This window comes from Anarrhichthys ocellatus, unplaced genomic scaffold, assembly GCF_004355925.1.
Source record: "Anarrhichthys ocellatus isolate YVR2014 unplaced genomic scaffold, GSC_Weel_1.0 scaffold32, whole genome shotgun sequence".
In the NCBI taxonomy this organism is placed as follows: Eukaryota; Metazoa; Chordata; class Actinopteri; order Perciformes; family Anarhichadidae; genus Anarrhichthys; species Anarrhichthys ocellatus.
In genome coordinates, this window is record NW_022280062.1 from 2,070,106 (window position 1) to 2,086,506 (window position 16,401).

The window sequence follows — 16,401 nt, forward strand, 5'->3', positions numbered from 1 at the left end:
AGAGAGAGAGAGAGAGAGAGAGAGAGAGAGAGAGAGAGAGAGAGAGAAGCTCTTCACTCCTGCAAGTTTGCTACTGGCAGAGAGAATATGGTGATTCATCTATTTTAAGGTTGACAGAGTATTGTCATACCGACGCTATCACAAAGAAGTCAATCTTTAGGAGGCACCAGAGGAACAAGTCACCCGGATTTACGCTCACATCATCATCATCATCATCCGATGAGGGATATGAAGAAGGCAGATAAGAAAATGGAAGTGTATTTTAAGGCGCTGCCGGGACGACAGGAGACCTTCATGCTCCTCATATTTTATCTCCATCTGTGGTATAGGCCTATAGTGAGTGTTAATTCTTTTATCATTTATACATTTTTCCTATCTGGGACACATTCTCATTCAAGAACATGCATTTGCAAACTGCATGTTGATAAGAAATGACTTTTATTCTTATCAATTATGTTATGTTTTGGGGGCAAATTAAAAACTTTAAGAGCGTTATGAGCAGGGAAAATAAAAAAGGTTTATATTTATTTTTGACTTTGACAAATTTGGGCATCTTCTGAGAGGGTTTTATAGGTGGAATATAAAGCTTATTTATTGAAACCTGCATCACAAAATAAATAAGTTTTGAATCCAAAGAGGTGTGTCTGTTGATAATGTTTGTTTAATCACCCACTCACTCACAGCTAGCAAAGAGCATCGACTTGAGGTGCATGTGTTTGCTTTAAGCCACTGTAGATAACTTAAATTGTGTCGTATTTTCAGGCTGAAGCAATTCATCCGGACTGCGCCATTATCTCTCAGCACCTGAGGGCTCGGGAGGTTTGCCGCCAGACGAGGAGGAGCGAAGCGCAAAACCAGACCGACCACAGCGGTGAGTTCATGTGTGATGCTGCCGCTGCTGCTGCTGCAGCTTTGTGTGTGTTTTTTATGTGAGATAACTGGGAAGAACTTGGTGCACTGCATGCGGGAGATTTTTTAATAGACAGGCATGTGGGCTAAACTAAAAAAAAAAGGGTGGGCAAAAAACAGCACATTATAAACACACAGGAAGGAAATGTATATGTGAGTTAAACGTTCTGTAGGATGTTATATTGTCTGCCAGTTTGTTGCTGTTGATTTGGCATTGTGAGAAAAGTTTGCAGCTCAATTCATGTGATGCAGTCACAATGTAGGAGTCTAAGAAAAAGCCCAGTTGTCTTTGACTTTCTATAGCACTTAAATTACAACGTTTTTTGATGTTTATTTATCTGCATTTTACCTGGATTGTTGTTAAGAGACAGTAGGGCTGCAACTAATGATGTAGTGTCTACCAAGTTTAGAAAAAAAGTGAAAAATTTCCTTCAAAATCTTGAAGGAATCTTGTCTTGAAACTGTTCCAAACCCCCAAATATGAAGGTTACCATCATTTATGTCAAAGAAAATAATAAAATAGTTACATTTGGCCAGCTGGGACCAGTGCATTTTAAACACTTTTGCTTGAAAAATGTCTAAAAAGATCAATTGATGTTGATCAAAACCGATTTAACAACAAATTGCTTCAGGGGTTATGACCACAATCACTTTATAAATGACAAATACCAAAAAACTAAATCTATTGTTTGTCTATTGCCTACATGTTGATATTTATGTATTTGCATGGCAGGAGCAAAGTCTTACATGCAGCGCTGGTGTATGTGAGGTGGATCAGTGGGCGCTGAAAGGCTAACTGCCTTTAACTGCAACAGAAATAGCAGAGAAGACTTGCTATAAAAAGACACAGCAAGACCGCAATTTTTACAGGTACAACCCAACGCAACACACATTTGTTAATATATGGCGATATATTGTGTGTTTTAAAGGCACACTGCAGAGACTGACTGTAACTGAGATGTGCATGGACACGTGTTATTACATCATGTACTCTTCATCGTACTGATCTAATAACCACACTGACACCTGCTGTTCCTCCTGGTGAGGCCTCACCCGTTTGTCCTCCCAATCTGACTCGTTGACTTCATTGTATACTAATGAACCTGGAGTCTCCCAGAGGGCTGCACTGCGTGTCTCCATGTTGAACCGTGTCACTGAAAGCCGCACTTTTCTCCACTTCATCAGAAACTGCCCCAGACCATCAACACCCTGGCAACTCCCCTCCGCGAGAGTAATGAACTTTAACATTTCCGTGCTACTCTGATCTTAATTACTACTGATGACTGTGAACCCTTTGGTGCAAAGTTGTCCTCGGCTGCTCATTATGCAGATAAATGTCTGCTGATGAATTTCACTGTCGAAGTGGGTGTGTGTGTGTGTTTGTGCGTCCATCAGTGTGATGCCGACCACGCAGGTGACATGTAGTCATGCAGAGCTGGAGAGTCATGTAGAGTTGAAATTTCACCTTTGTGAAACAATGACGGACATCAGTGACTGACTGCTGGTGGTAATGGAACCAATTAGACGTCATATGCTGCATGCTGCTGTGAAACGTGTTGCTATTGACCAAAACTCAGCCACTTACTGTCGTCTTCCTTGGACACATTTGGTTTGATGTAGGTCTCCACCACTTTGGTCCAGACTGACATAACTCGACTGATGGATAGTGTCATGAAATTTGGTGCCAATTCTTGTGACTTTAGTGATTCCGTGACGTCCTCTAACACCACCATGAGGTTCACATTTGGGGTTTTAAGAGAGGTATAACATGAATTCTTTTTAGCAAATTCTATGGCAATTCATTTAACAGCCGCCTCAGCGTTTGACCGGCCGACTTGTCTGATCAACAGACCCACAGGCCCACATTGCTAAAAAGCTGAATCATCACTATCTTCTTCATTTCTGGCAGAGTAGATGGTAAATCAGCATTTTTACTCTCATCCAACACCTTCCTCATAACAATATTGCTCATGTCAAGTGACAAATTGGGAGAAAAACACCCAAAACTAACCGGCATAGGCTGCAATTCAAAACACCCACATGCATTATTTATTTTCTATGTGAGCCCACATACTGTCATTGTGTCAGGATAAGCTGTCCCATTTGTCATCCTGGCCACTGTACCTTCTACTACAGATGCTGCCTGTATGCTCTGTGTGTGATTCGGGCATGAATTGATGGCAAATAATGCCACACTAAGTAAATGATGGGGATGGTGTCTGTTGCCCTTTGTCCCCCTTCTTCCGCCACCTTAACCTTAACTGACACACCGTAAATGTGCCGTCTCTGCCGTGAAATTTGTAATACTATTTAGAAGCTGTTTCCTCTCTTCAACAGATGTTTGTGTTTTTCTATTAGGATTACACCCAAACCTGAAGACGATCCTCCCACCTACGATATGCTTGAGAATTTTCCCTTCTCACCAAATCTAAAATTCAGAGGCAAACATCCAATTCTGGCTTTAGGAAACTACAATATTGGAAAACTAAATCTCTTAATCCTTGATTCCAATTACTTTAGCACAGTTATGTATAAAGACGATGTACCTCATTTAAACCGCCAACAGATCGTGAACGGCGAGCTTGTAACCACATCCTTTATTTTCAAACCTGTACTTCACTGCCAATCTTAATCATTTTACCCACAATGGATTTCAACAAGATGCACTTGACAGGGGGGCTGTTTGAAAAGCTGCTTTGTATGTGATTAATTATAGCTTAGTGTGGATGAGAAAAAAAATGCATCTTTATATTTAGCAAGGCTTAGTGTGGCCACACCACCATTTCAAGTTCACACTCAATATGACAAGCAACCTTTTACAGCAGATATTTTGCCTTTTATATTTGAACAGATGATAACTCAGCATAAACTGGAGCAAGAGACTGCTATAGATTGTATTGGCAATGCACAAAAGAAGGCCAAAACAGGGAGGTTAGAGTTATGCATAGAAACAGGAAGTTATCACAAAATATTTGTATATAGATTAAGTAAGAATCATGTTAATGCAGGTGACTGGAATCTATATTCGTTAAGAACTATGTTAATATTGTATTAAAGGGACTAAAACCTATTTAAACATCTCTGTTCTGCTTGTGTATACCTTGTTTCTTGGCTGATGTGCCAAAGAGCGATCACTCCAAGTGTTAGTCCCTCACCAAACATGAAGAATCTAAGAAATAACATAATTATTTAACAACTGTTTAATTGAATACTATGAGCTCGAAGAAATATCTCATAGTTCAGTTTCATTATTAAAATCATCCTTTTAAATATTTTACGAAAAGGGAAGCTTACAGAATCAAACACCAAACAAAGGCAGGCCTCTCGCTCATGCAATGTCCACACTACTCCGTTTCCATTTGAAAAGGCATAAGTTTTGCTACGTTTACACTGAGCGTCCACACTACGTCGGCGTTTTCGAGCACCGAAAATGGAGGAGTTTGAAAACGCTCCCGAGGACGGATAAGTTTGAAAACTCCGGGTTGCGTTTTCGTGTGCAAGGTCGAAAACGGATAAGTTTAGAAACGATGACGCCCACACCCGCGTTCGCTACTTGATTGGTTCTTAGCATTATTTCAGTTCAAGTTTCCCAGTAAGCCGGTGAAAATGGTCCAGGAACTGATGGATTATGCATGTGCTTTTTCTGTCATAACCCTTCTGAATGGCTTCTGTAAATATTGTCTTTGAGGTCACAAGCTCCCCAGAGCCTCAGGTGGTCCACGTATAGTTGTAAATATTTCATACTTTAATTTCACGCTGCTCTGGCTCTGTCAAACAAATAATTCATTTTCTAATCTATGACATTGAATATATCTGTGGTGTTTTCTGAGCAAAGTGGAACAAGAAGAAATAAAAAAAAAAATATATATTTTTTCTTGTGCAGACTGAAGCTGTTCAGTTATTCTCTTCTGGCAGATTTTGGGCAGGCCTCTACTACTGAGCCCATATACATGAGGGATGGGTCCAATAAAAACTTGTTAGAAGTTGTGGATGACTTTTCTAATCATACAAACAATAAAACACCTGAATATGTTGTCTGAGTTTTGGATGCAGTGGGAATGATTGGGGCTTTAAGTACAGTTAATTAAAGTGTGATACAGAGTATTTTAAAATGTCATTTGAGTTTTTACTGTATACAGGTGTTCAGTTATAAATAATGCATCTAAATAGATTCTAATGTGATATAAAACTAACAATATCTCTTAAAATGTAAATGTCATCATAATGCGCTTAAGTTCACTTTATAAGCACCATACTGGAGTTACAGCTGCTTTGGTATTAATACAATTGGACTGAATAGGCCTCCATTGATACATATTACTTATATTAATTCATAAACTGTATAATGAGCTTATGTGCATTTGATCAATGGGCGCTACTGAGCATTTTGACATGAGTTTGGAATGTATACAAAGGAAACATTTAAATACAATTATTGATTAAGGGGTTGCTTTTAAAACTTAGTAAATGAAGTTTAGCGGAAGTTCAGTCAGAAAGACTCTCTTTACACTCACTCATTCATTCACAAATCTGTCCTTCCCTCTGTCTCTGCTTCACTCTAATTAAGTTTTGGTGGCGACTAGCAAGACACTGACCCCCCAGCGGCTCCCCGGGCGCCTGTCATGGGCAGCCCACTGCTCCCTGATACAGGGATGGTTCATAAAAACTAATGCCACAAATGATTAATTTATTACAGGTGAGCGAAAAGGCAAAGTACACATACAATAACAGTATCAAGTAAATGAATAAATAACACAAAATCCTGTAAAGAAAGCAGTGTAAAGTAAAATACAAGGTTGTGGCGTGTTTGGTGGTGTGCTAGAGCCACCTACTGTGTTAAAGCCCCACATTTTATAACACCACTCCAGAAGCAACAACTCATTGAGCTTACAATGAATGAAAAGACAGATCTGAGATCTGAAAGTGCATTTTTTGACACAGTCCCTCTGCCCCTCCTGGGTCCTCGGCTTCAGGAGTCTGACTCAGCCTGACAACACAGGTGATCCGGGAATAACTGCATCCTATCGCTTCCCAGAGTGACGTTGGCGATGACATCGTTTTCGTGAGACTACCTGATTGGATGCAGGTTGTGTTTGTGAGATAAGGACACACAGCAGATAGAGTGGCTAATGGATTAGATACGCATGGCTTTGTACAAATGAAATAAGGTACAGAGAGAAAATCTATATTTCACCCAGACAGATTGCTTTCTGTAATTCACTGCTCTGTCTCAGATTAATGTCAACACCCACAGTGGATTGCTCAAATTACCTGGACTCTAAATTGTGATCAGTTTTTAAATTTTGATTATTTTTCGATGATAACATAATCAAAGAACAGAAGGTTCAAGGTCTTAGGACCCAAATGGTGTTGTTACATGTTCTCAGTGTAGCAATCTCTTTAGTTCATGACCTGCTAGCGTCGCTGCAAACTTTAGTCTTGTTAAAATAGAAATCTTGACGGTTAAATTACCTTCCAGTAGATGAGTGAGGCATTTCAATTAAATTTACATAACAGGGGGTTTAAATATTGGAGTACGTGACATTATTATTAACTGTGCTTTGATTCCATTAAACCTTTGCCACCAATCAAAATGTATGGATAAATGCACATGGTGAAATAAATGACAGCACATAGAGGTGGTTCACCGACGTCTTATGTGAGAAGAATAAGAATCATAGTTTTACATGTTGCTTTAAACTTATCGCGCCGGAGGAGTTAAATTTAATTTATTTATTTGATTTTAATGGAAAAAGCAGTAAATTGTAACTTATTTCCTTGTATTGCTGCCTTAGAAAAAAAAAAAAAAAGATATCATCACAGGCTTTGAAAATTTTCCCACTGTGGATGGAGATGCCTGCAGATATTTGCAGCACCACGTTTATCACAATGACTGATATATATCATTTGTTCACTCCTGTCAAACCTGTCATCTCGCCTCATGACACCATCTCCTCATTGATATGTGAATTAGTCCATTATATACCGGTGAGTAATGCCATGCTTATTGAGAATCTGGGAAATGTAGGATAGTTGATGGAAAAACCGGGGTGCGAGTAACATTAAGCAAATGCTTTTACCGCAGTCTATTTACAGAAACAAAGCAAGGCAAGGACTGTGGATAAGATTGTCAGCTGTATAGATCTATTAGTTCATTAGTAGAAATATCCTCCTTTGGTTGCATGAGAAGAAACATGTGACTTGGTGATCAGATCCCCTAGTACTGTAGTCGCGGTGGTTGGTTTGGGTGGATTTGCGCCGATAAAAGACCAGAGGTGGGCTGAAATATTCCATGCTTCCTCTCAATTAAATGTAACAGCAGGGAGTCTGTGAGAAACTCATCATGCATAGAGCATGTAAGGCAGGAACGATGTGAGAAGCTGGAGCATTTGACTAATGCACAAATAGTACTGAATCTTCTTATGTCTTTTTAAGCGGCTTATGTGAATGCATAAACTGGCTCCTCCTTATTATGAGCGGAAACTATTCTTTTGATCATCCAGCGGTTGTCCTGGTGTGCAAAACTAAAAATTTCAAAAAAATGTCAAACAGTGCAGCCATGCCACAGCAACTCTGTGAGGCTGTACTTGCTAAATGGTAACATCAGCATGCTAAATTGCAACATGTTGATGTTTAGCAGTAGGCCTATATTGTTTACCATGTTAACCTTCTTAGTTTAGCTTGTTAGCCCGCTAACATTTATTAAATAGCACTTAGTCTCACATAGCCAGACCTATTTCCTCAGCACTGTGTCAGCACTAAAGAAAGGTCTGACTCCACACATCATTCTGGTATCGAAGAAATAAACGCTGCTGACTTATACCGCCAGACTACATCCTGTGAGTCAGACTAAATAGCACAAAACACAAAGTACAGCTGAGGCTGATGGGAATCTCCTGAAGGGAGATGTGAATGTCTGACAGTGAAACAAATTTCATGGCAATCCATCAAATAGTTCTCAAGAGATTTCACTCAAAACCACAACCACAAAAATGTCAACCTTACCAAAGTCTTTCGGATTCATCCTCTGGGAACCTTGACTGTACAAAATTTCATGGAAATCCATAAAATTGTTGTCGAAATATTTATATCAGCAACCAAAGTGGTGGAACAAATGACAACATTGCAATCCACAGGCAACACAACATTTCAGAAAACAGAAAAGTGTTTAACAGAATAAACTTCCCAGAGGCTTCACAGTCTGGGCCCTGAAGAACCGAGAGAATTAGATGTAGTTTTCCTGTTGCCATGTTCACTTCTGAAGAAAGGTGAGTGATAGTTTTAGTTCAGCAGACAAAACCACTCAATTGATATTAATGTGATGACACAGGACTGACAGGAAGCACTTTGCAGGAATTAGATATGAAAGAAGCAAAACAATATATTATGCAAATGCGTACATGCTGTACATATTATGGCAATTACCATTGCTAATTTATATATTTTTTCACCACCACTGGCTGCTAATAACAACTGATGCATTATCATTCTTTGTACACAGTGTAATTGAGTTTCTTGACACAGGTATGTATGTAGCTTGGGCAAGTAATGTTACCCTAAACAAAGCCTGAAAGCATGAGGATGTCTGCTTTGCTGTGTAAATGCAGTTTATCGCTATTATTATTATTATTAATCATTCTTACTGACTGACCCTGCTCCTCCCTCTGCCTGCGTTCGTAGGATGTAACACAGAGTGGGATGAGATCGGCTGCTGGCTGACAGCTGAAGTCGGGCAGGTAGTCAACAAATCCTGCTCTGAGGTCTTCCAGCATTTCTCCAGCAATCAAGGTCGGTTTCTATGTTAATCACAATCTCAACAAACAAAGAAAAGAATAACTCAATTTCAGTCATGTAATCAGTAGCGTAGTTAAAATAAAAAAAGTTAACGTAGAAGTCCCATTGCTCCACAGCCAAGTATAATTATCCGTTCTGTATAATCTGCTGCGCAAATGCAGGCTGGAGTCGCACTGATGAAGGAGCACAATGAATTATTCATGTACGTTTGTTGGCAAGAATATATATATGCTCTGGGATGTTTCTGGAAGGAGAAAAGACTTGGAATCTTGTCTGCAGAGTTCACATTTGACAGTCAGACTTCCTCTTTGGCTGTTGAAGGATTTGTGTTTCCAGAAAGATGGTGCCAATAACACCAAGAGAGACATATTCTGAATAATGTAGTCATGAGAATAAAAGTGTTTTAAGAGGTTTTATATTTAGTGATTATCCTTTTTGAAACAGTAATAAGTACAATCAATTATTAATTATTTGGATCTGTAAATTAGTGTTTAAAGGACAGCTAGAAAATTTGTTTTAAATATGGGAAACTTTGTCTTCCAGTCTAAATACAAAGATGTCGGACTGTTTGTACTCAGTCGTCTTGAAGTAATTGACATAATAATACATCATTAACGGAGGAAAGGTCAGGAACATTAAGGAATAATGTTATTTCCCTTCTTACCTTGATGGAAATCATGGCTAATGATGATCTGCATTTCAGATCACTCAGACGGACCAGAGTCTTTGCTTTCAGCAGTGTAGTTTATTTCCTGTTTGCTCAGAGAATATAGAGGAAAACAACCTACTGCCATGCATGTTTGTGTCCAGCTAAAGCCTGCATGTCTGGCACACATGTACAATCCTACACCACAGCAGTGCAGGGAGCGATCCAGCTCAGTCTTCTCCCGACTCCTGCTGTTTCCAAATGGACGTTTCTGACTGAAAGCACTAATGGAGTGAAATGGTGCAAGAGAGGAAATATCAAGTGTAGCAGTCCGAATGTGCACAGGAATTACAACTTGTAACGATGTAATACATCATTTAGAATATGAGATACTTCACTATTTTACAATACTATTTCTTATGCTCAAAAATGTACAAAAGTATTAGCATCAAAATATACTTAAAGTACCAGAGTAGAATATCTCATCATGGAGAATGACCCGTTTCAGAATAGTACTTATATAGTATTTTCCTTAGAATTTTACTGGGTTCCAAGTACAAGTTAAAACAGGAATACTCTAGTATACCACAAGTACTTTTAAAAGTACAGTACTTGCGTAAATGTAGTTACTTTTGGCCAATGGCATTTGAAACCATTTTCAGCAGCATTTCACGGCACAATTAATACTACAGCCCAAGAAGTTCATACAAAATTAAGCCATAAAGATGGTTAAGAAGAAGAAGAACAAATTGGTTGAGCTTCTGAGTAGGTTGTATGATGTTTTGGGGAAAATATTTGCAGTGGATGAATCACTTGAAATCAGTTTGAATCCCTTCATGCCCCCCTTCTGTCTGCTCCCACGTCAGGGTATGTTTACAGGAACTGTACGGTCCATGGCTGGTCAGAAATGTATCCACCCTACGACGAGGCCTGTGCTTTCAGCGACGACAGCGAGCCCGAATCTGAGGTAGCACACGATGCTGTAATCATGCCAATCAGTTAATTATTCATTTTGTTTCTGCTCCCTCTTTGCTCTTCCTCCCTCGCGTCTTCCTTTTCAGTTCAGACCTCTTTGAGTGCAAAGACAACACGCACTTGTGATACTTTTGTTCCAAGAATACATGTAAACAGCCAAGACAACAGTCAAATGTGTTTGATATAATTCTCTAAGACAAACTACAGCAAAGTTAGAGGTTTAAAACTTTGATGTCTCTTTGTATCTGTATTAAACTTTTCATCAGTTTTAGTTATTGATTATATTCTATCCTGCAGTAGAGGAAGCAGTACTCAGATGTTTTATTGAAGTAAAAGCATTAATACAACAGTGTAGAAATACTGTGTTACAAGTAAAAGTACAAAAGTATAAGCATCAGATTATACTTAAAGTACTAAAAATAAGTTATTATGCAGAATAATGTTTACAAAATGATTGGATAATAATTACTGTCATTTTAATGCTGCAGCTGTTAAACATGGGGCTAATTTGTATCTAGTTTATCCACTGTTATCTTGTGAATCCCCCTTATGATAATATATATTATTATATTTGTTGATTATATTTTGTATTATAAAACTGCAAAGTAACTAAATATATCAAATAAATGTGCTGTACCACTGCACTTCCGTCAGATCCACTGTTTCAGACATTTCGTGTGACATTTCAGTCATCGAGTTATTTCTCATTCGTACATTTGACAGCATCACAATTTTGTCTCTCTGCAGACGAGTTACCTCTACACGTTCAGACAGGTTTACACTGTGGGCTACGCAACCTCGCTCATCTCCCTCATCACAGCCATAGTGGTGTTCACTGCCTTCAGGTAAGACCACAGCAGCACACAATGTCCCTGAACAATAAGGGCAATAAAAGGCACAACAGCTAGGTAGCTCACTCACCAGCCAGTTATGTAGTTCAGATTCTTAACTGGAGTGTTAAGAAGGGCAGCGAGCAAGAATTAAATAGCTTTACAGACGAGTATAGAGCTGTAACATGCTCCAACAGACACAAATATCCAGATATTCACATGATCGACTGTCTGATCAATAAAGAGTGTAAAGCCTTTGTTAGAGGATTGGGAATCTATTAGTAGGACTGTTGGTGTACATGTGTATTTGTGCCTCTTTCAGGAAGTTCCGCTGCACTAGAAACTACATCCACGTCAACCTGTTCTCCTCCTTCGTCCTGAGAGCCAGCGCTGTTTTCATTAAGGACACCGTGCTGTTTGCTGACGAGACCCTGGACCACTGCTCCGTGTCCACAGTGAGCACGCTTATTAGCCTATAATTATCCCATCATAAAGCAGATTCTCACATCTGCTGTCTATTTGAATTAAATGACCAATGAAAAGAGGAATGTCAGGACAGAGGGGAAGAATCCCTTAATTTGTAAGGGAAAATTACCCCACATCTAAGCTGAATAATCCATTCAAATTTTTAATTATTTTTAACTGATGAAAAGTTGACATTTTTTAAATACACCATTTTTACAAAACATCTAAAGTGAGAAAAGTATGTATAATGCCAGTACATAAAAATAATAAATATACATGAAAAAATACCACATTTAACAGTTAGTGACATAAAAAAATATATTGTTTCATGTTATCAGCCAACTTTGTTTTAACAACTGTCACAGTAACTTGTACACAGACTTAATGCTTAAAATGACATGTCAATTTGAAAGTGCTTTATGCATTCATAATATAATAACGGAATATATGAAAAAGATAGATGTAGTATATTATTATGTTAATAATTCCTTTGCTGCTGAACAGACAGTATTTAAACTACTTTAATATTTTACTGAACGGCCTCATATATATATATATATATATATATATATATATATATATATATATATAGACACATCCGGCCGTAGTAACTTTGTTTCACGGTGTCCTCTCTAGACAGCCTGCAAGTCAGCCGTGGCGTTCTTCCAGTTCAGCATCCTGGCCAATTACTTCTGGTTGCTGGTGGAGGGAATGTATCTGCAGACGCTGCTGGCCCTGACCTTCGTCTCTCAGAGGAAGTACTTCTGGTGGTACATCCTGATTGGATGGGGTGAGTAGAGATGACCGACCAGGTCGTCTGAGGACGTTCAAGCCCATAACGGACGAACAAGTGATGATTGAATGTATACACACAATCTTCACTTAACCTGATGAAGTCGTCCCACAATTCATTTTCAATCGCTCAATTTAAGGGGAAGATGTTAAACACCCAGTAGCAGGATTTTTGTTGGAGGCCAAGCATTCAGTGGGGGATTTCTTTTGTATTGCTATCGATAATATTACTCTGGGATGAGAAGGGGAAAACCTTCTTAAAGTGTGTTTGGACAGAAGACACATTTTTTTATTTTACAGTCATCACCTGACTGTCAGATGCACCGACTTTGACTTTATGATGGTATTTTGATATTGAATGTGTCCAGCTCTCTTTGGGTAACTGACAAAGATAATGTTGTATGGTCAGATCAGTACTCTAGTTTTGCAGTTTCTGAGGTGATAAATTAGTCATAAAAGTAACATGAACAGCTCCAGGAAAGAGAGAGAGAGCGAGAGAGAAACAGAAAGAGACCATAGCCTTCACTTCCTTTTATAAAATCACAAAGAAAATAAATCAAACTCACCACTTGATGAGAAATGCGTCTCAGGATCGCAGGATCTCCTGAGCCCGTTTTTGTGGTGTTGTTGTATTGCATTGAACGATACTGGAAGGTTGTTGGTCTGTCTTGTGATTTCACTACACAGTCACATTTGAGTGGTTGGAAATCTATTTCCAGACAATATTTATTTACACAATAGCTGTTCCTGAGCAGCGATTGCGGCTGCTCTTTTCCTAGGCGCTCCCTTTGTTTCCCCTCGCTTATCTTTTACTTCGCTGAGCTGGATATTTTGAGTGCTTTCCCTTTATCCCGTTATCCTGTTTTGCTCAGTCAACTGATTTCTATGGTCTCACCATCCCTATCTGTTCGCTGTATATTTTGCTTGTTCAAGCCCGTACTCTCAGGTGCTTCTAGTGATATTCCACAGACTGTATCACTTCAGTCCTGTTACCAAAATGTAACAGTACAATACTACAGCCTGACCAGTTGTGTTTAGTGCAACAGTGACGGTGAGAAACAGCAGCATACCTGTTTGATGTTGGGAGGACACTGAATTTCTTAGTGAGGAGCAAGAGTGCCTGACATTTTTAGCCAACAGAACTGACGATTGGCAAAACAAAATTTCTAAAAGGTCATACTGGGCTTTCTGTACTAAAGTCTGCTTATTGTAAGAGGAAGTGGTTATAGTTATGATAATGCATGGAAGCATATGAACCAACAAAACACATTAATAAACCTGATTCAAACATAAAACTATGCACTTGTTGCCAAGGAAAATCTGGACCTAAATATCTGTGTTTTTACAACCTGACAAGCAAACCGGGGTGTGTTTTTTTTTTTTTGTCGCTCACTCAGTGGCTCGAATGTGTTTTATCAGCATCTTTCCGGTTTGCACTCTCTCTCTTCTGCTTTTATCCTGCGTCTGTTTTTTCTTCTGGCATGGAGATGTAATTGGGAGACAGATACATTTACACGATGTGTTATATGCCGAACAACATTTTCATTAAAAATGCAGTACATATGCGAGTTGGGGATTGAGCATTTGATTAATTTTACTTGACACATATCCAGCGTATCAATAATTAATCTCTGCTCTTACGTTGCAGGGTTCCCATCAACAGTTCTCATACTTTGGGTGTTGACCAGATTCTTCTATGATGACAAAGGGTACGATTTATCACACAATATGCACCAAAGCAGCTTATATATTCTCATAATTAATTTAATTAATTGAAATTGGCTTTAAATTGCAGTTGCTGGGACGACACAGACAATGTTGCTATTTGGTGGATTATTAAAGGACCAATAACAGTCTCGCTGCTGGTGAGTGGAAAGTAGTAAATTGAAATTCATAGGATTTTTGAGCCCTTCATTTCACACCATCTCCTGCTGACTTTTTAATGTTTCTAGCTGATCTGTTTTAAACCGATGTGCTACGGTTTCTAATGAATTGGAAACGCAACAAAATGCAATATTGATTAGCTAGCCAGCTAATGAAATGCTCCTTGGCCAATTTGTATCCCTTGGAAAAGACTAGCTAGCCTCCAAACACTCTTTGTTCTTATTACATCCACACGCTGCGTAAACACCAAACACAATCCCTGTTGCGGAGCTATAATTAAACAATATCTCTTTGGATGTACGAAGGATCAATTGCTAATATCTCAGCAATTTTTTTCGTATATGCAATTTAAAAAAAGATGTTTCTTGCTTAAAATATTTTTTTTTCTCTCAGTCTGTGCATGTTTGGATTCTGTAATTGTGCATGTATCTCTTCCAGATCAACATTGTCATCTTCATCAACGTGATCCGGATCCTGGTTCAAAAGCTTAAATCTTCAACCATGGCCGGGAACAATGACACCGGACACTTTATGTGAGTCACGACTTACTGACACAACTGGACCATAACCTTAACGTGTATCCCTCCTATAAAGGCTGCCTTTGATAATGACATTGGCTACCTGCTACATTGGCTATCACCTCTCCATTTGCTTGCAGACCGTCCTTTTCTTTAAACAATACTTAGAGACAAATTTAAGTTGTGTCAGTGCTTTTTGAACTCTGGAACAATTGTTCAGTGTTGAGGTAAAACATCTTAGTAAGAAACTGATATGTCAGAAACGGTTGGCAGTTTCTATGAAGCGTCTACTATGAAGAGGGAAAGAAGAGGGAATTGATGAAATCCCGTGATAAAGTACCGACGTCTTCCTCACAGTTAAAGAGCGAATATGCTTCATCTGTGAATCTACTCTTGGAGCCCAGAAATCATTCTTTACCTGAGTGAATCCTTCCTTCCTTTTGACATTTGGTTGGTTCAGATTCCAGCTCGGCTGAATTAACAATGAACGCAGCACATAAAAATAGCTCCGGATGCTAGAAATAGATGTCTCCTCTATCACCGTGCGACAGGATTATTCCACCAGTTCAATCAATGTTTCACGTTTTCAAAAGCTTCATCTCCGTCTTACAAACTTCAATGTGATTCAGACACATGAACACAAAGGCATAAGTCTCCGGTGCGACAAAAGACATACACAATCCTATTATAGGCCTGAAAGTACTCCAACCCTAAAAGAAAACAACTTTAAGCTTCCAGCAGTCAAAATGTTATGTCTGATAAGAGTGACTATTTTTGTTATTTAGAATATCCAAACGACTATTGTCCCGTCCTTGTTCAAGCTTTGAATCGGATGTGCACAATGTGCAGACACCTCTATTGGGTTAACCAATGATTGATCTGAGATAGAATATGTTTTGAATCGGCTGAGAGTTTAGATAGATATTTGCAGCTAATTTACCATATCGGTGACATGAAAGAATAAACTTAATAAAGTATAAGAAAATAAGACAGGGGGGTACTTATCAGTGGCAGTTGTGATTTTTGAGAGATATCATGCAGAGGTGGGGTTCTTATTTCAAACCACATGACTTGTAGCAAATTGCTGCAATAATGTAATGTCACCACAATTAAATAACGTCGTCATCATCATCATCATCATCATCATCAATCTGATTTGAACTCGACTTTGATACACAATGCATCAGCTTTTTGTATTTTGACATTTGAATCTATTCCAACGATGACGTGTTGTTTTAAAGGTCAGTTGGATTTTATATCTGCCACATCTGCTCTACCTTTGATGAAACTTGGTGGAATAATGCATTCTGGCATTTAAAACTAACACTGATAAAAGTGAGTATTTCTGTGAAAAGCTATTATTACTACATGTTCAGATTTTTGTTGTTGAGATGATGCATCTTAATTTAAAGCTCCTGGAAACTTTCTAATCTTCGTGATTTGTCTTTAACATGGAATATTTATAAGCAACCATCAAAGTCAAAGTGAAAAACTCAGCTAATTTGCTTCTTTGGGAAACTTTCATTACATTTTGATTCAAAGTTGCTAAATCCTGATTGATGCATGAAAGTATTTGGCATCACCTTTT

At 38.6% G+C, this 16,401-nt stretch overlaps 1 protein-coding gene across 1 annotated transcript in view; it reads left to right on the forward strand.

Annotated features, from left to right (window-relative positions):
* The first annotated feature begins 68 nt into the window (after positions 1-68).
* Positions 69-16,401, forward strand: part of ghrhra (growth hormone releasing hormone receptor a) — a 22,745-nt gene continuing 6,412 nt past the window's right edge. The window contains exons 1-10 of the mRNA XM_031864972.1: positions 69-336; positions 763-871; positions 8,590-8,697; positions 10,216-10,316; positions 11,072-11,169; positions 11,477-11,609; positions 12,256-12,409; positions 14,060-14,120; positions 14,207-14,276; positions 14,734-14,828. Of these exons, the coding sequence (XP_031720832.1) occupies positions 220-336; positions 763-871; positions 8,590-8,697; positions 10,216-10,316; positions 11,072-11,169; positions 11,477-11,609; positions 12,256-12,409; positions 14,060-14,120; positions 14,207-14,276; positions 14,734-14,828 (1,046 nt within the window). The 5' untranslated portion in view covers positions 69-219. The remainder of the gene's footprint in view (positions 337-762; positions 872-8,589; positions 8,698-10,215; positions 10,317-11,071; positions 11,170-11,476; positions 11,610-12,255; positions 12,410-14,059; positions 14,121-14,206; positions 14,277-14,733; positions 14,829-16,401) is intronic.